Source organism: Rana temporaria, chromosome 4 (assembly GCF_905171775.1).
Source record: "Rana temporaria chromosome 4, aRanTem1.1, whole genome shotgun sequence".
Taxonomy (NCBI): Eukaryota; Metazoa; Chordata; class Amphibia; order Anura; family Ranidae; genus Rana; species Rana temporaria.
In genome coordinates, this window is record NC_053492.1 from 155,708,605 (window position 1) to 155,733,702 (window position 25,098).

A 25,098-nucleotide genomic window follows, 5' to 3' on the forward strand; every position below is an offset into this window, starting at 1 on the left:
AAACGTCCAATATATTTCACATTGTTAACCACTTACTTACCTGCAGGATAGTAAGGGTTGGACATGTGAAATAGACGCTTTTGTTTCATTGTCATTATTTTGAGAACTTACCATGAAACACAGATCAAAGGTATTGCATGCCCATTTTGGGGGTATTTTATAGATTTTCAAATCGTTCATGTAACGCAATTGGTATTTTAATTTCATGGAAATATTCATATTTTGTCTACCAATAAATTAGCTATTTTGTATGATCATACGTCTCCGTGAATAAGTTCATATTATAGACTATGTCATATAGATTGACTTGTATTTAAAAATATCTTCATTATAAAAGAATTCAAAATAAATTACTGTGCGGGTAAGAATGACCTTAAAAAAGCACAACACGTAAAACACTACAACAAGCCGAAAAAAATAAGTTCAATGCTTCCAAGCATGCGTCGACTTGATTCTGAGCATGCGTGGATTTTTGTCCGATGGAGTTCCACACAGACGATTGGATTTTTCTATCATTTTTTACCCATAGGAAAAATTTACAACATGTTCTATTTTTTTCCACCGATGGAAAAAAACGATGGGGCGCACACACGTTCGGTTTGTTTGATGAAAACAGTCCATCGGTCTATTTTCATCGGACAAACCGATCGTGTGTACACAGCTTTAGGGTTCTCATCCATACAGGTTGCAGGGCTCTAGGATGCATGTCTAGTATGGAGAACATTGGTTGTTAAGAGTCCTCTGGGATCATCAAGCCCTTTTATGGAACCTGAAGCCCCTAGGCCTTGAAGAGACAAATGAGGGATGAAGTCTCCAATCCTAGGACCTTATGAATTGGGTGTTTGCAATAATTCGGGGCTCCATCCCTCCCAGGAGTCCATATGGCAGCAAGGGAACAGCGTGAGCAGAACGTTTATGGATTATTTGTGAAGAAACAGAGGACCTAAACCTGTGACTGAGAGCAACAGCACTGCAAGAGAAAGCCAGGAGGTCAATTAAATGGCAAAATTCATTATACATCTTGCTGATGCTTTATTGCGATTAGAGAAAAAGTTTGAATGATTTTCAGGGAATAAGAGAATAACACATTTGACAATAAGGAAGCGCTTGTTACCACTGCTTTGTCATTGGCATACTATTTTATGCCAAAATAAGCGACAACGTATCTTTATGCTTCCAAAGATGTACATTTTGTTTTACTGCTAAAAAAAAAGTCGATTTATGCAATTGTATTTAGATGTGAATGTTTCCATCAGTGCATCCTTTGTCCAAAAGGAAAAAAACAAGTGTTGCTCCTTAATCGGTTTAGCAAAGTATAAATTGTTGACACTTCAGTTTATCTTGCTTTATCTATACCCATGAATATACAGAAAATAGCAAGCTTATGAGTTATATTATTTAAAGTGAAAATCCAAGCAAAATACTTTTGTGTATAACAAAGTTACCCTGCTATGATGTACATTATATCCTACATCTGAATGTCTGCAGTGTATAGTACACATCAATTTCATTCACCCTAGAAAGTACAGCAAGGGCTGTACTTCTGGGGCTGCAGGTATGAGAGCTGCAACACTCATACAATGAAGGCATGCTGTTGCTTACCCTCCCTTTCCGCGTCCTTTGTCCATTCACAGAACACCTTGTATTGTGTTCACAGAGATTCCGTGTATCCACTTTTCTCTCCTTGTCCATAGGACTTTGTGAATGGGCAAGGGGAGAGGAAATAGAGCATAATTGACAGGATTTCTTTCCTGTAGGAAGGCAAAAGCTCCCATACCCACAGCAGTGGAATTACGGTGCAAGCTGTACTTCCCGAGTATGAATAAAAGTAATTTTTACACAACACAACAGTAAACCTAACATAAGATATACATCATTACAGTTAACGTTTTTGTTCACATATCATAAAACTGTTCTGCTTGTAGTTCTGCTTTAATACTTCTTGTAATTTTTTTTATGTCTATAGAAAAATCTCAGTACAGTATATGTAAATAGTGGTAATCAATATATAATACATTATTATACAGAAGACTCCTGTGTAAATCTGACTTATTAACAAAAACATTTATTACACTAATGATTAATCTAACATCCATCAATGGGCAAATTACAATTCTGAAATAGCATACACTTTATCAGCTATTTGATTTGGCTTATTTTTCACTCTTCAACGGTATAATTAAAAGCAGTTAAAAATAATAATTCAGCTATTGTCAGTTATGAAGTAGACCCGTTTTCCCCATGTAATCCTTGTACCTCCTGGCTGCTGGATACATTTGCAGTGAGTCATGTACATCAGTCAAACTGTTTTATAATGTGTTTACTGGAGAAATTTACAGGAAATTACAGTAGTGGAAATGCTCTGAAATTGTGCCAAACTCATTGAAATAATATATAAATAAGGAGACCATATTTGGAAACCTCATTTGGCAGACCTTAATGCAGCTAGTATGGGATATTACAAAAAAAAAGAAACAGAAATATTTACTTAAAGGCAAATATCCAAAACAGTTAGTTTTGGCCACTTTTGGAAAGATGACAAAATCTTTCACTCACTTGCTCATTTTTGGAAAACATAGTAAATGAGATACATGCCTGCACTATTTCCTAATTATTATTGTCTGGGCTTTGCATAAATTCATTCTCACTAAATGTTATCTAAAATGTTTACTTTGAGGATCAAGAAAATGTATTAACTGGGAAAGGTAATAATTTCTAGAGAAATAGCCTTAAATCTACAAATACAATACACTACAGTATGTCATGAAAATAGTCTTAACTGGATGTTTCGCTTCTGGATTCTTTCTCTTTTTAATATGATTAGGGATATCGAAAAGAAGCTACTCCTTTGTAGATGGACATTTTTGAAAATAACGCCAATTAATGAAGAGTTTGGTATGGGAAGAAACTCCTATCTAAGAAAAATTATTATACAGAAGTTGCTTTTATGAATACATTAGATGTCCACCCAATTATTAACACTGTGGAATGGGCTAAGTAATGGAGGTTTTACTTATATAGGCTCCTAAAGATTATGTAGCCAGAGTTCTAGGTAGATCAGGTAATAGCCCGCATTGATGGAACCTTAGGAATGTAAATAATTATTTATATATCCTAAATCCTAAGTATCCCTGCTTGCCAAGACCACAATTACTGTTTTCTGATTTTAGTATTATGATATAAACCAGCAGCCCCCTGATTGTTTCCCTCTTTCCTGTAAAAAAAGTCAAAAGTTGTAACAGCATTATAAAGAAAAGTGTACAATGTTCAGACAAAAGGCTGCAGATAAGAAACCTATGAAATGCTTATTTTCAGAAGAGAATTCATAGAGGACATGCATCCGACATACTTTATGATACTGGTGGGAGTGCAGGGGTTACAGGGAATTTTATATTGTATTTTATTACCTTTCCATACCATAGCTTTTACTAAATGTTTATATGCCACAGTAAAAATTGTAAGTCTCCACCTGTTTGCCAGAATATGTTTTTACAGTTATAAAAGTCTGTCCATTTAAATAAAACATTTTGCCCATAAAAAGACATTATTTTAAAGAATAAACAATGAAAACATATGAAACCAGACATTTATACACCAAACACTAGAACAAGCAGTCTAAAACATCAGTTTCTAACTGACAACTGTAGGCCTTTCTAATGCCGCGTACACACCATCACTTTATGTGATGAAAAAAACGACGTTTTGAAAAACGTCAATTAAAATGACCGTGTGTGGGGGAAAACGTAGTTTTATGTCTTGTGAAAAACGAAAAAAAAAAATTGAAGGAAGCATGCTTAAATTTTTTGTGTCGTTTTTCAAAACGTAGTTTTTTGTGTCACAAAAAATCACCGTGTGTAGGCTAAAACGACGTTTAAAACCCGCGCATGCTCAGAAGCAAGTTATGAAGCAATCTTCAATTGAAAAGAGTGCTGAACGTAACCGCGCTTTGCTAGAGCATTTTGAAAAAACGATGGTGTGTAGGCAACATCGTTTTTGAAAATGAAGTTTCAAAAACTTAGTTTTTTTACTTCACAAAAAATTTCGTTTATTTTTCATCACATAAAGTGATGGTGTGTACGCGGCATTACTCCTTCTGTGGCACTTGAACATTCTCTTCTTCATATTCATTATCTCTCCTCCCTTTATTGCGAGCACAACTTGTATGCATTGTTTTTTTTTCTCTTTGACTACCACTGGATATCTGTGGTGAAATCTGGCAATAGTAGTGAAAGAAAAATGATGAGAAAACTGAGCTGATGTCGAGACTCTCTACTGATCAGATGACAAACTATATTAATGCTCACTCTTATGCCATGTACACACGATCGGTTCATTCGATGAAAACGGACCGATGGATTTTTTCATCAGATATCTGATGAAGCTGACTTTCATCAGTCTTGCCTACACACCATCAGTTAAAAATCTGATCGTGTCCAACGCGGTAATGCGTGGCATGCGTCGACTTGATTTTGAGCATGCGTGGATTTTTGACCGATGGATTTCCCCACAGACGATCGTTTTTTTCTATCGTTTTTTTAACCATCAGAAAATTTTAAAACAGGTTCTATTTTTTTTCACCGATGGGAAAAAAACCGATGGGGCCCATACACGATCGGTTCGTCCGATGAAAACGGTCCATCGAACCGTTTTCATCAGACGAACCGATCGTGTGTACAGGGCATTAGTGGGATTTTTAAGGGCATAAAGTTCATGTTGAACTTTATGCCATTAAAAGTCCCACTAAGACCCGGGAGCATGGACTAAATATGGGGTGAAGAAATTATCACAGTTGATACAGGGAGGAAAGTTTCTATCATATGTGGAAATGAGACAGCTTTGGAATATCCCCGAGAGTTATGAGTTCAGGTATAGGCAGCTCAGCCATGCCTTAATAGCCCAGTTCCCAGAGGGGTCCCCGCAACTGATGGAATCAGATGTAGAACAAATGGTAAAAAGCGGGAAGAGGACAATCTCAAATTTTTATGGATACTTGATAAACACTACACCTTATGATATAAGCAAACTAAGAGAAAATTGGAAGAGAGAAGCCCCGGGTTTGGAGAACTGGGAGGAAGTATGGAGGTTCCCATTGCAGATACTGGTATCACTCCGAGATAAACTGATACAATATAAAATTATACATAGAAGCCATTATACACCATACAAGTTGTATAGGATTTCACCGACCAACTCGCAGAATTGCTGGAGGTGTGTGGTTGCTCCAGGAGACTTTATGCATATATTCTGGCTTTGTCCAAAAATAGCAGCGTTCTGGAGTGAGATTCTGAGAATGATAGCAAGAGTGACATCTGTAAGGTTGGAACAAGAAGTGGAGATTTGTCTCTTAGGATTAATAGGGGGTAATGTTATTTCAAAAGAAAGGAAAACGCAGATAGGCCTGTTGCTTTTCTATGCCAGGAAAGTAATAGTCCTAAATTGGAAAAAAACAGAGGCTCCTTCAATAGCACAGTGGAAAAATCTAGTAAACAGCAATCTGATATTATACAGAGAAACATATTGTAATAGAGGATATGGGGAGAAATATAGTAGAGTATGGGCAAATTGGATAGAGAACCCTATAACAGCATCAGGATAAAGGGGGGAATTGGGAAATTAATCACACCATTGGGGGAGGAGGGGGAGGGAGAAAGAGAAATGTATGGTATTGGATGGAAGGATATTGTATGGATGCTTTGAAGAAATAGAGGAAGGTCAATGTCAATGCCATTGGAATCTAAGTGAAATATGAATGTAATGTATGTGTACGATTTTATTTTTTGTATGGAAAAAAAAGAGAAAATTTAAATAAAGAGATTTATAAAAAAAAAAAAATCTGATCGTGTCCAACGCGGTAATGCGTGGCATGCGTCGACTTGATTTTGAGCATGCGTGGATTTTTGACCGATGGATTTCCCCACAGACGATCGTTTTTTTCTATCGTTTTTTTAACCATCAGAAAATTTTAAAACAGGTTCTATTTTTTTTCACCGATGGGAAAAAAACCGATGGGGCCCATACACGATCGGTTCGTCCGATGAAAACGGTCCATCGAACCGTTTTCATCAGACGAACCGATCGTGTGTACAGGGCATTAGTGGGATTTTTAAGGGCATAAAGTTCATGTTGAACTTTATGCCATTAAAAGTCCCACTAAGAGAGTATGTTAATATAGTATATTCTATTAGGGATGTGGGCACACTCTTAGTGAGATTTTAAGGGCATAAAGTTCAACATGTATTTATGAAGATTCACAATTTTATTTTTTCAAATTAAAATAGTATAAAGGTTACAAATAAAATTTTATTTCGGTTCCATAACAAATATTGTTGTGAGTATACAAAAATAACCACATAATTCTGTCAAAAACTGGATCATGAAGACAGAATTTTCTTATTTATACTATTTTAATGTGTAAAAAATAAAGCTTATTGTGAATCTTTTTAAAAACATGTTGAACTTTATGCCATTAAAAGTCCCACTAAGAGAGTGTGTTAATATAGTATATTCTGTTAGTACTGTCGGCACCCCTTCTCCTTTAACAACAATTGGTTAGAGATGAGCTTTGTGTTCGACTCGAATGTATGTTCGACTCGAACATCGTCTGTTCGTACGTTCGACGAATTTCGAACAAAACGGGTCGTTCGCGCCAAATTCGAGTGACGCGCGTCGGCCCATAATTCACTGCGGCGTTGCGCACTGATGATTGGCCAAGCATGCACCATGACCCTGCATGCTTGGCCAATCACAAGGTGCAAAAAACGAAGAACCACAATTGGCCAAAGCCAGGGTGGCTTTGGCCAATTATGGCTCAGGGGGTTTAGTACACGCCCCACACTATATAAGGCCGCCTGTAAGGCGGCCGCGTGTAGTGTGTTCCAGCTTTGTTAAAGAAAAGAACAGTCAGACAGTTAGAGAGAGAGAGATAGATAGAGACACAGGGGGTTATTTACTAAAGAAAAATCCACTTTGCACTTGCAGTGCACTCCGAAGTGCAGTCGCTGTAGATCCGAGGGGGACATGCAAGGAAAATAAAAAACAGCATTTTAGCTTGCACATGATTGGATGATAAAATCAGCAGCGCTTCCCCTCATTTCAGATCTACCCCTCAGATTTACAGCGACTGCACTTGAAAGTGCACTCTCAAGTGCACTTGAAGGGCAAAGTGGATTTGCCTTTCGTAAATAACCCCAACAGTGTCTTTTCTACCAGATAGATAGATAGATAGATAGAGCAGGAAGGCTAGTCAGTTTCGTTAAATTTACAGTGTGTAAAAGGATATATATACATCCTAGCGTTGTACATATATTTATACACTGTATAGCTTAGCTAGATCAGCTATTCCTATTGTTAGGCAGTAGATTGTGCTAGATGCAGTGCTCTAACGTGTTGTATTGCCTGCATAGTGTTTAGTTTACACCTAAACATAGTACTCAGTGTTAGTGGATGTGTGCTATTTAATTGCCCATAAACGCATTAGCTGTTACTGCACGTGGGCTATTCAATAGTGTAAAAAGGGATATTGCGTGAGTGAGAATGTCGTTCGCAGTCGGTAGAAAACGTTGTGAAAACGATCATGCAGTACGACGATACGAAACTTGATTTTTAGACTTTATGATCAGTGGATGAGTTTGTGGGTTAGATATGGGGAGAAAGCTAAGGCTTGACTGACATTAGTTTTTTTTTATACATTTTGACTTGCAGAAATAATGGAGTTCTTCACAGAATTTGTTCAAAGGGGGCCCCGGATGGCAACCCCCCTTTTTTCTATAATTTTTCTTTCCCCAAAAAATAATTTATTGAGCCAAGATCTGGCATTGTATAGGCCCCCCCCCACCCCTAATATAATCGACATATTGTTGCCACACAGCACGTGCACTTTGGGGGGCCAAGCCTGTATGGACAGTCTCACGGGCCACCACCACTGGAACATCAGTGGCCTCATCAGGCACAAGTGTCATGTAGTTTGTTGAGGGTCTCTTTAGGAAATTGTGCAATATGCAGGAGCAAAGTATGACATGGTTCTGATTCTACTTAAGAAATCTACAGTACTTATCTTGTTTGCACCGCCTGTATACTGCTGTTCAAAGTATATAGGGCCAAACGGTCTTGTCAGGGCCGATCCTCGCTATAGGCTCACTATGCAAGCCGCTTAGGGCCCCGCAAAGCTGCAAAGGGCGCCCCAAATTACTAGAGGCCCCACCTGGTGAGAAGTCATTTTGGCCCCCTTACCCCGCTTCTAAACTCGCTGGCTGAGTCATTTCTGACAGCAGAACACCCCCTCACCCCGCTTCTTAATTTTCTTTAATGTGACATGTCATTGTCGTCAGCGCCCCCCCCCCCCTGATTCTCATTTTTAATGTGCCATGTCATTTTGCTTAGGGCCCCAGGGAGGTCAGGATCGGCACTGGGTCTTGTAATGACTTGGGGGGAGTGGTGGCGGGGAATTTTTCAATGATTTTGATCCATATTGCAGGGACCAAACATTAAATTAAAGCCGCAAGCAGTATTAAATTACTTTTTTCTGAGAGTAATCTCATGTTGTGCAGGGACATTTCTAAACAGGTGCCACTACTATAGACACCCAGAAGGTACCATATTTAAAGGAATTTTTTTTTCACTTTAAGCATCATTAAAATCGCTGCTCAAGAAAAAACTACAGTTTTTCCAACTTTTTTTTCCATTGATACATGTTCCCTGGGGCAAGACCTGGGTTCTCAAAGACATTTAACAACAATAACTTGCATATTGGGCTTTAAAATTAGCGCTTTTGAATTTGAATGTTCGAGTCCCATAGACTTCAATGGGGTTCTAAATGTTCGCGCGAACGGTCGGTCTGTTCAAACGTTCTGGTGCGAACCGAACCTGGGTATGTTCGGCTCATCCCTACAATTGGTACATAAGGTCATTAGATTTTGGGTAGAAAATACCCCTCCCTCGCTTTAAATATTGTTGTTTAGGGATGAGCCGAACCCCCCCATTCGGTTCGCACCAGAACCTTCGAACGGACCGAACGTTCGCGCAAACATTTTGAACCCCATTGACGTCTATGGGACTCAAACGTTCAAATTCAAAAGTGCTCATTTTAAAGCCTAATATGCAAGTTATTGTCGTAAAACGTATTTGAGAACCCGGGGAACATGTATCAATGGAAAAAAAGTTTTAAAAACAGTCGTTTTTTCAGGAGCAGTGATTTTAATGATGCTTAAATAAAAAAAAATTAAAAAATTAAAAATTCCTTTAAATATTGTACCTGCTGGGTGTCTATAGTATGCCTGTGAAAACGTCTTTGAGAAACCGGGTCTTGCCCCAGGGAACATGTATCAATGGAAAAAAGTTTTAAAAACGGTCGTTTTTTTCAGGAATTTAATGATGCTTAAATTAAAAAAAATATAGCTGGGTGTCTATAGTATGCCTGTGATAACGTCTTTAAATAGCACAATCACCTGCCTGCCAGTAAATTAGGAGGAACTGATCTAGCCAAACTATACAGTGTATAAATATATGTACAACACCTGGGATGTATATATATCCTCTACACACTGTAACATTAACTGACTAGCCTGCCTGCCTCCTCTATCTACCTGCAAAAAATTACACTCTCTCTGTCTCTCTCTGTTCTCTGTTAACTGTCGCAACACACTACACAAGGCCGCCCTGCAGGCGGTCTTTTATAGTGTGGGGCGTGTACTAAACCCCCTGAGCCATAATTGGCCAAAGCCACCCTGGCTCTCCATTTTTTGCGCGCTGTGATTGGCCAAGCATGCAGGTCATAGTGCATGCTTGGCCAATCATCAGCCAGCGATGCTGCAGTGAATTATGGTCTGTGAAACTTAACTTGAATTTGGCGCAAACTACCCGTTTTGTTCGTATTTCGACGAATGATCGAACATACGATGTTCGAGTTGGAACATGAGTTAGACTCGAATACGAAGCTCATCCCTATTGTTGTTTGGGGATTGACCATTACAAAAACAATGATGACCAACTATTCAAGTAAAGACTGGGACTCATTGATGTGCAGCTTTTATAAAGAGTTCACTCAAAAGGAACGTAGAGATATAGGGCCAAATCCACAAAAGAGATACTCCGGCGTAAGCCGTCGTATCTCTGGTTCTAACTTTGGAACTGATCCTCAGAAGCAGTTTTCCAAAGTTAGGCAGAAGATCCGACATCTGTAAGGGAATTACACTGCCGGATCTTAGGATGCAGTACCGCATCCGCCACTGGGGGGATTTCGAGTCGAAATGCCTCTTCTGGTATGCAAATTAGCACTTAGGGCGATCCACAAAGCTTTTCTGCTTCGTTTTTTCGCCGTAAGTTTTAGTTTGCCAAGTGTAAAACTAGGGCTGCTTTTACATGGTCTAAAGTTAGTAACACCATGTAAAAGCCCATTCAAGCGATGGCATTTGGTATGCATTCCCGAGGGAGAACTCCACGGCAATTTGTAAAATCAAAACCGGCATGGGTTCCCCCCCAGGAGCATACCAGGCCCTTAGGTCTGTTATGGGTTGTAAGGAGACCCCCCCTCCGCCGAAAAATCGACGTAGGGGGTCCCCCTACAATCCATACCAGACCCGTATCCAAAGCACGCTACCCGGCCGGTCAGGAATGGGAGTGGGGACGAGCGAGCGCCCCCCCCTCCTGAGCCGTGCCAGGCCGCATGCCCTCAACATGGGGGGGTTGGGTGCTCTGGGGCAGGGGGGCGCACTGCGGGCCCCCCCACCCCAGAGCACCCTGTCCCCATGTTGATGAGGACAGGACCTCTTCCCGACAACCCTTGCCGTTGGTTGTCGGGGTCTGCGGGCGGGGGCTTATCGGAATCTGGGAGTCCCCTCAAATAAGGGGGCCCCCAGATACCGGCCCCCCACCCTAAGTGAATGGATATGGGGTACATCGTACCTCTACCCATTCACCTGTAGGCAAAAAGTAAAAGTTATTAAACACACAACACAAGAGTTTTTAAAATAATTTAATATTCTGCTCCGGAGGCCCCCCTGTCTTCTTTATTAGCTCTATTACCAGGGGGGGCTTCTTCTTCCGCTCTCCGGGGGTCTTCTCCGCTCTCCGGGGGGGGTTTCTTCTTCCACTCTCCGGGGGTCTTCTTCCACTCTCCGGGGGTCTTCTTCCACTCTCCGGGGGGGGTTTCTTCTTCCGCTCTCCGGGGGGGGCTTCTCCGCTCTCCGGGGGTCTTCTTCTCTCTTCGCCGCTCTCCGCTGTTGACTCGGCGAACCCCGGTTCTTCTCCAGCTGTCCGGTGCCTTCTTCTTCAGCGCTGGCTGCCTGCTATCTTTGTGTGTTAGCTCAATTAGTAACAGGCAGCCGGCGCGGTATTCTGTGACGTCAGGTTCTTCTTCTCCCCTCTTCCGATGTTGACTCGTCGCCTCTTGACACTGCAATGATGGAAGCGCGCCTTGCATCCCATTTATATAGGCATCACCGTCCCATCATGCTCCGGTAGGTACCCACGTGGTGGGTGCACGTGGGTAGGCACCCACCACGTGGGTACCTGCCGAAGCATGATGGGACGGTGATGCCTATATAAATGGGATGCAAGGCGCGCTTCCATCATTGCAGTGTCAAGAGGCGACGAGTCAACATCGGAAGAGGGGAGAAGAAGAACCTGACGTCACAGAAGACCGCGCCGGCTGCCTGTTACTAATTGAGCTAACACACAAAGATAGCAGGCAGCCAGCGCTGAAGAAGAAGGCACCGGACAGCTGGAGAAGAACCCCCAGAGACCGGAAGAAGAAACCCCCCCCCCGGAGAGTGGAAGAAGACCCCCGGAGAGTGGAAGAAGACCCCCGGAGAGTGGAAGAAGAAGCCCCCCCTGGTAATAGAGCTAATAAAGAAGACAGGGGGGGCCTCCGGAGCAGAATAATAAATTATTTTAAAAACCCTTGTGTTGTGTGTTTAATAACTTTTACTTTTTGCCTACAGGTGAATGGGTAGGGGTACGATGTACCCCATATCCATTCACTTAGGGTGGGGGGCCGGTATCTGGGGGCCCCCTTATTTGAGGGGACTCCCAGATTCCGATAAGCCCCCGCCCGCAGACCCCGACAACCAATGGCAAGGGTTGTCGGGAAGAGGTCCTGTCCTCATCAACATGGGGACAGGGTGCTCTGGGGTGGGGGGGCCCGCAGTGCGCCCCCCTGCCCCAGAGCACCCAACCCCCCCATGTTGAGGGCATGCGGCCTGGCACGGCTCAGGAGGGGGGGGGCGCTCGCTCGTCCCCACTCCCATTCCTGACCGGCCGGGTAGCGTGCTTTGGATACGGGTCTGGTATGGATTGTAGGGGGACCCCCTACGTCGAATTTTCGGCGTGGGGGGGTCTCCTTACAACCCATAACAGACCTAAGGGCCTGGTATGCTCCTGGGGGGGGAACCCATGCCGGTTTTTTCTTTGAAAATTGGCATGGAGTTCTCCCTCTCAGGAATGCATGCTGAGCGACGCTGTCATTTTTTTTATAATTATTTGTTTTCCCGGCGCGTATATTTTTTTTCACCCGTCGCAACTTTAGTGTCCCGTCGCAATCCACAAAGCCGCCCGGCGTCAATTACGTTCGCGCGCTGCACGTCGGGAAAATTACGTCACACGCATGCGCAGTACGGCCGGCGCGGGAGCGCGCCTCATTTAAATTTTACACGCCCCCCGGCGAGGAGGACCACCTTGCGACGGCGGCACTTAAGTTACACGGCCTGAAATTTCTAGGTAAGTGCTTTGTGGATCAGGCACTTAGGTAGGAACTTTAAGTCAGTGTAACTTAACTGCTGAAAGTTAAGTTACGCCGCCTGGCTGAGGATTTGGCCCATAGAGCTTTCATCCCTATTCTTCAACCTTAAGAAGACATTAGAAAATAAATCTTCTTACCACTGGCACATACATTTCTGTGAGCATACATTTCTGTGTGTGTATTAAAGAACATATCAACCCATTTGGATTACGGATACAAATTTTCCCAACATTGGAAAATATCGAGGTATCCTTTAAAAATGAATGTGAAAAAAACTGTCTTTATGCTCTATTGCCGCGTACACACGATAACCGCTACGTCACCGCGCTTTGCTAGAGCTTTGTTTTTCACTATCGTGTGAAGGCAACGTCGTTTTATAGATGAAGTTGAAAAAAACGTTGTTTTTTCTAGAGGCTCAAAAACTTTGTTTTTTACAACTCGAAAAATTATCGTGTGTACGCGTCATAAGGCAGCATTTGTCAAACTTTTTTTCTTGTGGCACACCAAAAAGATCTGACACAGAGTGGGGAGGGGGGTTTGGGATGAGAGCAGAGAGGGAATCTTGGGTTAAGAGCAGGGAGGGAAGCTTAAGATGAGAGCAGATAGGGGGGCTTGAGATGAGAGCAGAAAGGGGGCCCTGGGATGTGGGAATGTGAGAGGTGAGGGGGGTTTGCGATTAGAGCGGGGAGGAGGGTTTGGGATGAGAGCAAAGAGGGAATCTTGGGATGAGAGCAGAGAGGGAAGATTGGGATGGAAGCAGAGAGGGGGGCTTGAGATGAGAGCAGAGAGGGAAGCTTGGGATGAGAGCAAAGAGGGAAGCTTGGGATGAAAGCAGAGAGGGGGGATTGGGATGAGAGCAGAGAGGAGGGCGTGGGATGAAAACAGAGAGGGAGGCTTGGGATGAGAGTGGAGAGGGGGCCCTGGAATAAGCACAGAGAGTGGCAGGTGACAGCTCTTTGATTTGAGGGAGAGGGGGGGCAGACTTGCGCTAGTAAAAGGGGGGTCAGATTTGAAATCCCCCACCACACCCCCCCACTAGCAAAAATGTTTCCCCCTCCAAAAGCACCCAAGCACATATCCTCTTGCCCCCCTTCTCCCATCACATCTTCATGTGTGTATTCGGCGATCGCTGCATGAGGAAGCCCAGGCACCCAGCAAGAGATGCGGTGAAGACATAGGCCCCGTACACACGACCAGTTTCCTCGGCAGAATTCAGCTTCCGACCGAGTTTCTGGCTGAATTCTGCCGAGGAAACTGGCCGTGCGTACACTTTCGGCCGAGGAAGCCGACGAGGAGATCGACGAGGAAATAGAGAACATGTTCTCTATTTCCTCGTTGTTCTATGGGAGCTCTCGTCCCGCCGAGCTCCTCGGCGGCTTCAGTGCTGAACTGGCCGAGGAACTCGATGTGTTTGGCACGTCGAGTTCCTCGGCCGTGTGTACGAGGCCTAAGGTGTGCGCAGACCATTGCATTAGGGTGTGCACTCCAGAGCTTAAACACACATACCATTTTCTGCAGCCTCAGCTGCACAGGACAGTGAATGAATGGGAAGTGCTGAGTGGTTTCCTATTCACTCACAAACTGAAGCATAGTAAACAAAATTTACTATTTTTCAGTTATGAATGAACACAGTGAGTGTGTGTGTGTTCACCACTGTGTTCATTTAGAAAAGGAAGGCACTGGTAAATTACATATTTACTAGCCCCTTCCCCCGCTCTCCATCCTGTGTGATGGGTGTGATGTAGTGATTAGGGTGTGCCCAGGCACACCAGGCCCCCCTTGTGCATGCCTATGGATGAAGGTGTTCTAAGTGCTCCACACTAGAGCGCCCTCCAATTCCCGGAGCTCAGTGCTGGAAGTGCCTGAGTGTCCTAATAGTCAGTCCGCCCCTGCCCATGGCACACCTGCAAATCTCTCATGGCACACTACTGTACCCGGCACACAGTTTGAAAATCACTGCTCTAAGGGAATGATGTCCCTACTTATTGATGAGTATCAGAGAAGATCTAGGGAGCTAGATTACAGTATGTAACCACATCAATATTTAATTTGTAACATTTATACTATTTTAATGTGTAAAAATAAAGCTTATTGTGAATCTTTTTAAATACATGTTAAACTTTATGCCCTTAAAAATCCCACTAAGAGGGTGTGTTCATAGAGTATATTCTGTTTCGATCGTTTTTTAATAATTGTTTTTAGAAAAACAAAGAAAGAAGATAATTTGGTAGAGCAGTGAACAATCCTTGCATGCTCCAAGCATGTAACAAAAGAAACAAATACATGTAAGGCTTAATAGGAACTAGTAAAGACCATAACACACAGGTTAGATCTGCCATGAGGCCCCCTAACACATCCAAACTTGTATAAGGAAGGACAGTAATTGATTATAAACTACATATAAAAATGCTTGAACAGCATAAACTCTGTCAGGCAATCATTTGGCTAACCACCTAGTGAATCATGCTTGTGAGAAATAACGTGATCAGGGGTGCACAACATTACTAAGACATAACCACAATAAATTGGTACAGGTGGTGATGGTGCCTCTTATATATATTGTACGATAATTAGGTCACTTATAACTATCAAACATTACAACTGTCCCATATGGGGGAACATGTTCCCAAAAATATAGACCCAGGAGTGTCTGGGTTAAAAGAAGAAGAGGAGAAGCCAGAGGGCTACGGAAACACAATGCCAAGGTTGCCACAAGACAAAGAGGTGAAAGGGTAGCAGGAAACGGAATAGAAGAAAGGGTGGATCTATCCAGGAACCTCCGTCGGTCGTGTAGGTAAATAACTCTATGTATCAGGGACCTGTAAATAAATACGCAAAGGGGACCATATTTTATCGAAAGGGGTTGTTTGTCACGCAAGAACACCTACTATCTTTTCGTTCAGCATGGTCAATCTAAGGTTACTTTTCATTAATGTTATTCCATGGCTTTTCCATGCTGTGGTAATGGCAACTTTGGCCGCTAGGAACAATGGGCCAGATTCACAGCCAGGCGGCGCAGCGTAACGTAACCGATTTAGGTTACACCGCCGCAAATTTTCTGGCTAAGTGCCCGATCCACAAAGCACTTACCTGGAAATTTGCGGCGGTGTATCCTAAATCCGTCCGGCGCAAGGCGGGCCAATTCAAATGGGGCAAGTCCCATTTAAATTAGGCACGCTCCCGCGCCAGACGTACTGCGCATGCTCCCGTCGCAAATTTCCCGACGTGCTTTGCGCGAAATTACGACGCGCCAACGTTTTGTGAATCGCGACGGGTAAAAAAGACTTGCGCCGGGAAAAAAAAAATAAAAAAAAAAATTCAAAAGCGACGCGGGAAAGACGGGTATACTTTTACATGGTGTAGTAAGTTTACACTTTGTAAAAGGTGCCCTATCTTTGCGACGGCAAACTAACCCTGTAACGACGGGAAAAAGTTTTGTGGATCGCCGTAACTGCTAATTTGCATACCCGACGCTGGTTTACGACGCAAACTCCCCCCAGCGGCGGCCGCGGTACTGCATCCTAAGATCCGACAGTGTAAAACTATTACACCTGTCGGATCTTAGGGATATCTATGCGTAACTGATTCTATGAATCAGTCGCATAGATAGAAACAGGGATACGACGGCGTATCAGCAGATACGCCGTCGTATCCCTTTTGTGAATCTGGCCCAAAGTATATAAATGATTGGGTATGTTGAGGAACATTTTCCACTGGTTAATATAGTATATTCTATTAGGGATGTGGGCAACCCTTGCCCTTTAACATCAATTGGTACATAAGCTCAGATGACATACAGTCATCTTCTGTCCTAAATAGACTGTAAAAGGGATTGAGTTTACCTCTATCTTGGGTTCAAGAAGGCTCCCCCATATTTGGTTTCAGGGTGAATCATGTACTGTTGGCTGAAAAATGTAAGGGTTTTCACCATATATTAGGAACACCCCATAATTTACCACTTAGCCTTCGCCCCTGGTCAGCTGAGTCACAAGAGCCAATATTTTCTTGGAATGGATAGTTCAGTGACTGAACTATAAAAAGGTGGGCTTAAAGCAGCCATAGTATTAGTAAGTTGTAACTGTTAGGGAGAGCTGTCAGTCCTATGACGGGTGGGATACTGTGCCACACTGTGGGTTGCAGTGGTGGGTTTCAATATTACGCTGTTTCTTAACACCATGTACAAGCTTTAAGGTATGGCCCAAGCTGTAATTTGAAGGATTTGTATTTTTTTTAATGTCTCCTTAAAAGCTGTATGAACAGACCCTTTTCCTACAGCACAGTGTTTTTTTTTAAACTAGTGTCATTGTTATTCATCTTTCATGGCAGTGCACAACTTCCCAAGCCTTTTGTTTAAAATAAGCTTGATTATTAGCCTGAATTGGCCTGAGTTTAAAAACATGATTCTACCCACAGACTTCACTGGGGTTTACTGCAAAGTGTGGCTTGGCTGATTTTTGAGCAAGATTTGTGAAAAAAATTGTGAATTAACCCAATCCTTTTCATCGCTGCTGGGAGCACTGCATATATGGTAGGGCGTATGTATGTTGTGACCATGATTGTATGAAAATATGTTGTCATTATTGTTAGGTAAATGTATGGCAGTGTAAGCTTGGTTCACAAACCTGACTTTTTTTGCAGGGTTTAAGCAAGGACAATGAAGCTTACTTTTACAGACAATCACAAACCTTGTTCATAGAAAATCTGGATCTTTTTTCCTATTGGCAAAGGGAAGATAATATTTACTGTGCACCCCACATCATAAATTCCCCTCATTATTTGCTCATCAAGATAATTAAAATAAAAGGGCAATTTTACTTACCTTCAATGACACATTGGTCAGGCACAGGAATTTTCTTCCCCATTTCAGTAACATAGATTTTTAACTCATTTATATTATCCTTCAAATGTTGGAAAAGTGTATCATGTTCCTTATGAAGTTCCTTAATTACCCTTTTTTGGCTTTCAAGATATTCTGGCTCCAGTTCACCTTTTGTCTCAATACAGTGTTTAAATTGAACTAATTCTGAAGCTATTCCCATTTGGGATTCGTCAATGTTGGAGCCAGATGGTAATCTCTCATTGTCTTGACGTAGAAACATATGTGAAAAAGACATTAAACCAACAATGTCTGAATTTTCAGGGTCTTGACCACTATCCAAATTTAAACATTTTGTGCTTGATGAATTCAATGCCAAATTTGTTGACCTGAGACAAAACAAGAGCAAAAGTGATTTTAAGGTAAAGTTTGATAAACATTAAATAGCATCAACAAAAATGTGCCCAAACAAACATATTTTCATTTTAAAAGAGACTCTTTAATAGTGGTATGTGGTTTCCACATACATAACTAAAAAAGCTGTGAATTATGGTTATAGAAGCAGGGTTTAAAGTAAAAAAAAGAAAAAACTTTGCAAAACATGCACATTTCCCCCACGATTTTTATTTAACTTTTTTGCTTTAAAAATGCTGCAAGTACAGATAAATGCCTGGGGAGTTCCTAACCTCCTGTGGGCTAATGGTACTTCTGTCACTCTCCTCATGTATACAATTTCCGCAGCAAAACAATACTGCTGATTAAAGGAAAAATAGGACCAAAGCTCTTGTGGCCCTACTTCTATTATGGATCACAGAAGTGTACTACTCGGTTCTTGGTCTTAAGCCTCGTCTTGGTCCTAAGCCTCATACACACTATACGATTGTTAGCAGGGGATTGTCTGTTGACAGACTGTTGTCCGAAAAGTCTAAAAGTATGCTCTTTTTGACAATTGTTGTCCAACTTTCAGTCAACAAATGTTGGATGACATCCTAGTAAATTTTTGGCGGACAACGGTTTGACGTCTGATTTTCTGATGGTCAGTACACAAAAGCCGGAAATACAAATATGCATGCTCGAAATCAATGCTCACCAAACACGTAATTAGCAGAAGGGGTCCAAAGGTTGGCGCTAAAGAGCTAAAATTCCTTGTAGTACGTCACTACGTTTATGTTTGTAACACGACAATTGTGTACCATTAGTATGCAAGACAAGAACCTGGCACACGCCCTTTTGACAAAAATCAGATGCTCGGTTGGCCAACAATCGTACCATGTGTACGAGGCTTTAGAGGTGGCAGGGGACAGATGCAGCATCGGATCTATGCTGCATCCAGTCCACAAAGGTGTGTATGCATGTTTTATTTTTTTTCTATTCCCGAACTTCACTTTTAACTCCCAGGAGACCCTGCCCATACAATGTGTAGGCTTTTGGAAAATGTAGCTTCATAGAGGCGTGCCCACATCCATAAAAACTGATCTAAAGCACCTTGCTAATCCCTGCTTCCAGCAGCTGCCACTACAAAAAAAATTCAATCTTGGTAATGAAGTCACATGGAGTAAAAAAAACACAGTGTAAAAGGAAATAGCTTGGACATGATCTATCAATGAACAATGACAGATGAAAATCTTGCTGCCAGAATCTGTAAGTGATATAAGAATCCAGTGGGTACCTCCATCTACCAGACTTCACCTTGGAATTAAAAATTTATAGGTGTATTAAAACTTAAATTAGGTAATTTATGCAATGTTTTCTTCAGCTTGAAGTAAATGGGCTCCATTCACAAAGCGGTATCCAAGTATGCAGTAAGATACCGCTGAGCGTTTTTCACTAAAAGACCCCACTAAAATACTGCAGGTCCCTTTTCGATAACTGCAAGGAATATACTTTCTGGAAGCATAGTTTTTACTAGAAAGAAATTCATAATATTTTTAAACTGCTTTTAAAATTCTGTGTTCATTATTAATTAAAACTAACACGTATGGTCCATTTAAGCCTGTCTGCTATGAAGTAAAGTGGGCAAGTTTATGCCTCTACCCCACTTACTCTGCGAGTAGGTCTTTCTCCAACGCTGTCCAATCTATGTATTCATGCTTTCGCTGCTCTGTTCTCTTTTGTTATCACCTATTTTTGCTAAATACCCAACCAAACTTGATAAAGATCTTCCCACCTCCTTGTTACTCTAAATCCCAAGGTGATCTGCTCTGCAGATATTAACCAGCTCCCTTGATCTAGAGCCAAGCCCAAACCCTCCCATTTCAGTGAGGCCTGGAAAGTGGCCCACTCACTCTGGAAAGCAGGTTGGTATTTGCACAGCAGGGGATCTAGGGTGCTCTAAAGCAATCCCAAGCAGATGTGTAGATCAATATATGAGGTAGGAGGTCTATTTATAAAGGACATAAGTGTAATTTTGACATCCTTTATACTGTTTAACCATAACATAGCACAATCTTCCTCAATTCAAGACATTTATTAAAGTGTTTTCACAGTTCCCCAACATACTGTAAAATACCAGGTAGCATTTTTGTAACTTTGTGCTTATAAAGTTAAACATTATTTTTATAACCCATGAAGAATTTGCTAATGCATTTATGTATCATTGAATGTGAACGGCAACCACATACTTACTTGTATGAGATCATAAACATCACTCTTATTTTGCTGTTTTAGATTCAACATAGAAATAGTACACTGACAATAGTGTACTGCCTCCAATTAGGGGGGAAAGTGTAAATTTGTTAATGCCATTAAAAGAGAAGCAGATGTCCAAACTGATGTATACATGTTGTAAAACGTTTGCAATTGTATGTGAAATACAAAACCTCATGTATGTTTAATATGTTTCAAAAAAATATATAAAAATGTATTGTACAAAAAAAGAAAAGAAAAATAGAAGTTAAAAATGCTCGTTAAATTGCCCAAGGGGCCCAGTACACATAGCAGTTTGTCCTGTTCAGATACATGCCGGGTTTTTGAGCTAGTGTGGTCAAGAGTGCACCCTCCCCTCCCACAGACAACACACACAGAAAAGAGCCAGAAAAGGCCCATCTTTGCCTTCTCTGAAAGCTGCCAGGTGACAGGATCTTGAAGCATGTGAGAGGTCAGCAAGATTTATTCATTCTGCAGGGGCCCCAAGTTACTTCACAGGAGATAGCCTAGAATGCAAACTGTCTGCTTGTATTTTTGTGAATTATAGCACACTGAAGATGAATGTCTTTTTTTACAAAAACACAAACCACCAACAACACTTACTAGGTAGTACTCTAGTCTCTATAAAAAAAAAAACTGGGCCCAGATCCACAAGCCTGCTACTCTGGGGACAAAAACTGGAGTAGTAGCTGGTGTGTGTTGTTGCAGGCTTATGATGTTGTGAATGATGATTCTCAACTCAAGCAAACAGTCATGCACAACACAAGCAGCCAACTAGTACTTTAGTCTCTCTTCCCAGAAAACCTGGCAGGCAGATCTGGACTGTATACAAGGAAGACTGAAGATGGCAGAGGGGTAGGGCAGAAAAGGCACAGGCCTGGAAGATTAAATGGTAATGTTAAGTTCAGGAGTCAGGCTCAGAGGCCAGTAGTTATAGCAGTGAGGGTTCACACAGAAACCAGCAGGATAATGCACAAGCAGGTTCCTTTGGCAGGTGACACTGGCTCATCCAAGGCACAGGGTCTAAGTACTAGCTGTTCTTCATAAGAGTGCCTGATAGTGGAGATAAGTTTCACTGCATTCCAGTACCAGGGCATGGTCCTCAGGATCACCCCAACAGGAAGCAAGCAAGCAAGTTTGGTAGCAGATGTAGCAGGTAAGGATCAAGCAAAAGTGCAGTTGGGTAGAGAACATCTGGCCTATAAAAGAAGGAAAAAAGAGGGTACATTTGAGGAAATTTGGCATTCCTGGTTGAGAGATACGAGTGTCGCACCACCAAAACTGGTGTTGGATAGATTTTCTATGTAGAGTGCAGAGGACAGGGGGAGGGGGGAGGGGGTGGGATATAATAAATAAAGAGATGTACACGTGTATATTATTGGAAAGTAAAAATGTTGTATAATGTATGTTAACTGAATTGCAATGGATGCCGAATAGGCATATCTATGTATGAAATAAGAAAATAAAAATAAAAATAAAGTGGATTTAAAGAAGTGCAGTCAGTAAACAAGCAAAGGGTCAGTAACACATGGTTTGCAGGTTGGGATCAAGTGGAAGCATAATCGAGGAACAGACCAAAAGTCAATAACAAGAGGTAATGAAGATAGGGATGGCAGCAGAAGGGTAAGGAGCAAGAAATTTGCTGGATAAGAGCACAATACTCCAATGAACAGAAAAGAGCAGGAAGTGCAAATGAATGGCTTAAATAGGAAGTTCAGGGGAGGAGCAAGGAGTTCAAGGTTCACCAGAAACAAGACAAAGGGTAAGTTTGTCAAAGGGATCAGGCAAGGATCTGTCCAGCATCTCAGGTGGCAGTAAAAAGTGTTACTGCCAGATGCAATAGAGGTCCTGGGTTCAGATGCAGGTCCTGACAGGCAGACTGCAGATGTTAGAATGAAGAGGATGTGGTGGACTGTGCTGTGCTTTAACTCCTACATAGGAACACCCGTAAATTGGGCTTCAGCAGGGGGTGGAACCGCAGCACAAACAGAAAAGACACATTTTTTTCATTGAAAAGCACTGCATACATCAGAACAGGACCAAGAGCTATGTGAACTGGATCCCCCCCCCCAAGCATGTTTAACTTCTGGTGAAATTCACCTTTAATAATGATTCCTGAGGAAGTGGGATTTGCACCACTTTGTGCCAGGACAAAGTCACCCAAGGTGAAAAGGCTAAATTTTACCCGCCCCCCATCCCTATGAGCTGAAAACTAGCAGCATAGGTTGCAGGCCCTATCCTTTTCGCATCCTCTCCTGCTTAGGTGCCTGAGGCAGCCACCTCTTCTGTCTACCTTCAGCTTGGCCCTGGTCTGCCCTGACTGAGTTATGTGACTATTCAAGTGTTTGTTAGAAAAGAGAGAGATAGAGGGAAATAGAGAAGGAGGGGGGGGGGACATGGTCCCTGTCATTTTTTGTTTCTGGCATCATAGTCTCTGATGTTTTATTTCTCAATTTACTGTAGTTTTTGCTTATAGTGGAACTTCAGTATTTTTTTTTTATCTTTCTATCTATTAAATCTTCTGCCCTTGTTGTTTTGACTTTGGATAGTAAAGTTATCTGCCAGGAAATACCTTATACAGCCCACTTCCCGTTTCTGGTCTGGCAAAAAGCCTAGGGTTATGACATTATGCACAGCTCTCTCTCTTACTCTTGTGAGAGTTTACCAGAAAGGAAGGGCCAATGAGAGATGCAGAACTGGAGGTGTGCCTCTGTGTGTCTGTGCAAATCCAGGAAGTGAACAGGCAGGAGCTTCAGCTGCCCACAGTTAAGATAGATGCAGCGAGACTCAGTGGAGGGAGATTTCTGCAGCATATTTGGCAAGTACAGAATCACAATATATATATAAAAAATATTATGCAAAGTGGTTGGAAAGAAGCTTCAGACTGGCAAAGATTTATTTTTTTATTACAAATTATGTGAACTGACTGAAGTTCCTCCTTAAGCCATTTGACTTTTACAAATAACAGGAAATGGCTTGTGTAAATAGATGACAAACAGTTTTAAAAATTAGCAGCTAGCAATGCTATGTTTTAACTATCTTTATAACTATTCTTATTAATATGACATTAAGTGTTTTGTTGTTTCTTTTTTTTTTCTAATGGCTGTTGGTAAATGGTAACGTGTAATATGTTTTTAGTGATTTCTCTAAATAACATGGTAAGGAATTTATACAAAAGAGATATACCATGGTGTAAGAAAGACACTTGGTATTCCTTAAGGGCAGGTTTCTAGGTGTATAAACAGTAATGCCGTGTACACACGATCGGTCAAACCAATGAGAATGGTCTGATGGACCGTTTTCATCGGACCAAACCGATCGTGTGTGGGCCCCATTGGTTATTTATCCATAGGTTAAAAAAAAGCAATCTTGTTTTAAATTTAACCGATGAATACCTAACCGATAGAAAAAATCGTTTGTAGGCACAACCATCGGTTAAAAATCCACACATCCTCAGAATCAAGTCGACACATGCTTGAAAGCATTGAACTTCGTCTTTTTCAGCACGTCGTTGTGTTTTACGTCACCGCGTTATGACACGATCGTTTTTTTATGTTCCAATGTTTTTATTAGAAAAGATGAGATGATATTAACAGACAAGAAGCGTATCTAGTCATTGTACAATCATAATAGCAAATGAAATTTCAATATCAAGGGCCCTGACGTCTAAAACTTCTAGTTGGAATATCATGAAAACATTGGTAAAAAGAAAAAGAAAAATAGAATACATAATCTAATAGAGATCACATAGACTAACAGCAAACAATTCTTTCCCTCAACTACGGGTCGATCGTTGACCGACAATGATCACACAATGCGTATAAGGCAGGAAAGAGGACGTCAACGCCCAGCAAACCCTGCATGGGCTGAATCCGGTCATGTTAATAACAACATACAAAAGCAATAAGGACAGAGAAGTCCAAGAAAAAAAAGTAAGATATAAAGGAAAGAATTAGAAAGGAAAGAGAAAAAGAAGAGAAAAGTAAGAAGTGAAGGGGGAGGGGGGGGGGAACCACGGATCGGCATCTCCAAGCTATAGAACTAAAAATTATAACTAACTAAGTCCCACGCACACTGGTATCATTGGTGAGGTAACCAATCCAAGGATCCCACACCTGATGAAAAAATTTCATTTTATCTTGTGTTAGGGCCGACAACCTCTCATTTAACATCAGCCAGGATAATTTGCCCTTAAGCTGTTCAAATGGGAGAGCAGCTGACCTCCAATTTCTGGCAATGGTGATCCTGGCCGAACACGATCGTTTTTTTTAACCGATGGTGTGTAGGCACGACTGACTATCAGTCAGCTTCATCGGTCAACCGATGAAAACGTCCATCAGACCGATCGTGTGTACACGTCATAAGAATATAAAGGGTTATTCTGAGCAACAAGTCAGGTCAGTAATAATACTATCCAGCAAGAATTGTAGGGGAATATCATTAGCTCGGTTTTGGAAACATTGAATTTGAGTAAGTGGTACGACATCCATGAAAGGTGCAGTATGAATATCACACCACTTCCTTAAACTCAATCTTTGTAAAACTGGACAAAAATTATTTCTTCCCCCTGCACCCTCTCTCCTGACTCTATCAAGATCAATCAGTTGATCCCTAATGCCGCGTACACACGATCGGTTTGTCTGATGAAAACGGTCTGATGGACCGTTTTCATCAGACGAACCGATCGTGTGTGGGCCCCATCGGTTTTTATCCATCGGTGAAAAAACTAGGAACTTGTTTTAAAATTATCTAAAGGTTAAAAAAACGATAAAAAAAGGTCGTCTGTAGGTACGTCCATCGGTTAAAAATCCACGGTTCATCCGATGAAAACGGTCTAATGGATTTTTTCAACAGATATCCGATGAAGCTGACTTTCATCAGTCTTGCCTACACACCATCAGTT

The 25,098-nt window shown here is 41.8% G+C and overlaps 1 protein-coding gene across 6 annotated transcripts in view; it reads right to left on the reverse strand.

Moving 5' to 3' along the window:
- VEPH1 (ventricular zone expressed PH domain containing 1) overlaps positions 1 to 25,098 on the reverse strand; it is a 500,435-nt gene that overhangs the window by 162,828 nt on the left and 312,509 nt on the right. For 5 of the 6 annotated variants that reach the window (XM_040349240.1, XM_040349244.1, XM_040349242.1 and 2 more), the window contains one exon: positions 17,553 to 17,938. In XM_040349240.1, coding sequence (XP_040205174.1) covers positions 17,553 to 17,938 — 386 coding nt within the window. Of the gene's footprint in view, positions 1 to 17,552; positions 17,939 to 20,702; positions 21,395 to 25,098 lie in introns of those variants that run through there. The other variant, XM_040349245.1, reaches the window with a different exon arrangement.